Source organism: Ceratina calcarata, unplaced genomic scaffold, assembly GCF_001652005.2.
Source record: "Ceratina calcarata isolate Rehan_Ccalc_2016 unplaced genomic scaffold, ASM165200v1 scaffold179, whole genome shotgun sequence".
Classification (NCBI taxonomy): domain Eukaryota; kingdom Metazoa; phylum Arthropoda; class Insecta; order Hymenoptera; family Apidae; genus Ceratina; species Ceratina calcarata.
The window spans coordinates 1-1,600 of NW_017139321.1; the positions used below are offsets into that span (position 1 = coordinate 1).

A 1,600-nucleotide genomic window follows, 5' to 3' on the forward strand; every position below is an offset into this window, starting at 1 on the left:
TAAAAATTTTCCATAATATTATAATACTTTCATTACATTCTACATGTCATTCATTATTCATTACTAATAATATTATTATGTACGTAATTGCTCGTTGTCGATTTTTATAGGACGATTGTTCGTACGTTTGGCACATTCCAGTTGAAGAACGTTGCAAATGGGTGAGAGAAACTGCGGACTGTATCACGGATTCTGTATTTCAATATACAGAGATTCTCTTCTGCACGTTTAAATCAGAAGACAAGCTGTTCTTCACTTTTGGACTATGTCTGATGCTAATATGGCTGCTGTATCTGTTTTTAATCTTGGGAATAACGGCAGATAATTTGTGAGTACGCCTCCCTCAACAAATTGTCTCATCGTTGTTTTAATGACTTGTGTCATGTAAATTAAGTTTGAATTTCATAAACCTCTTCCTCGTTAGTTCACTTAATTTTATCTGAATTTAAATGATTTGAGAGAATTATATTTAAAAGGTGAAAGAACAATCTCTCCCTATACGATTTAAAATTCCATAAATATGTAATCATATTTTGTCTTTATGCGTTTGGCGGAGTCTCTTGTTTCCATATCATACATTTTATGCATTCCGCTCATGGAGCTACGATCAAAGGCGGGAGAAATCGCGGGACGGCTGCCTGATAAAACGGTTATGGCGGGGAAATAAAATCTCGATGATTTTCCACGGGAAGTGCCGCTTATCGATAGTTAGACGTCGGTTAAAGTCTTTTCATAGGACATTGCGTTCAGCGTCCAGTGAATTATAGCTCGTGTCCTGTGCGTGCGACGTATTCTCGCGTCGGGAGAGCCGATTCAATTTTAATCTGAACGATCGGGAACAGCGGCTTTATATACCGTCATTAAAAAGAAACGACCCGCCTCCATGGCACGCGGTCGGGTCGGCCACTTTCTGTCCCAATAAAACTCGACCGTGTAGGCAATAATGATCCAGGGATGTGCACATAATTTAAACGCCGCGTAAGCACTTACAATCTGTTACGCGTCCCTTTCGCGGCTTTCAATAGGTGTAGCTATGATAATTCCCCGGCCATTCGACGCAATGGACCAAAAGCAATGGCCCGTTATACACGAAAGGGGTTGAGAAGTCGAGTGATACGGGCACGCCATACAACGCGTCCTATATCGAGGTTACAATGAAATTACAAAACGTTCGAGCAACGCAGTGGACGATACACAATCTCTGCTATAGCTGGTTAATTGTTTGTTATTATTTGTTATATATTGTTTGTGCTTATATGTCTCTTATATTTATAATTGATAGAATAGGAAAATTGTTTGTTTTAATCTGTTTGATGTTGCATTTTAAGGATGTATTGGCTATACAGTCAATCCCAAAAGTTTATGTACCTTAGAAAAACGCATTTCCTATAATTAAAAAGAAATCAGATGTCGGAAGAATAATGCTAATAATAAATAGCTACGTGCTAAAAAGTATAGAAGGAAATATCCAATTAAGTATTGACGCTGACGAAAATTTTTTTTTCCAAAATTGCGAAAAATGCTTCAAATAAAAGTTGTTTTCCTTCTAACTTCGATATTTAACGAGTTACGTATGATTATTTGGCATTTTATTGACGTT

At 37.3% G+C, this 1,600-nt stretch overlaps 1 protein-coding gene across 1 annotated transcript in view; it reads left to right on the plus strand.

Annotated features, from left to right (window-relative positions):
- Positions 1 to 110: 110 nt before the first annotated feature.
- LOC108632949 (mitochondrial sodium/calcium exchanger protein) overlaps positions 111 to 1,600 on the plus strand; it is a gene marked incomplete at its 5' end in the record, with an annotated part of 9,176 nt that continues 7,686 nt past the window's right edge. Inside the window, one exon of the mRNA XM_018037841.2 lies at positions 111 to 328. Within this exon, the coding sequence (XP_017893330.2) occupies positions 111 to 328 (218 nt within the window). The remainder of the gene's footprint in view (positions 329 to 1,600) is intronic.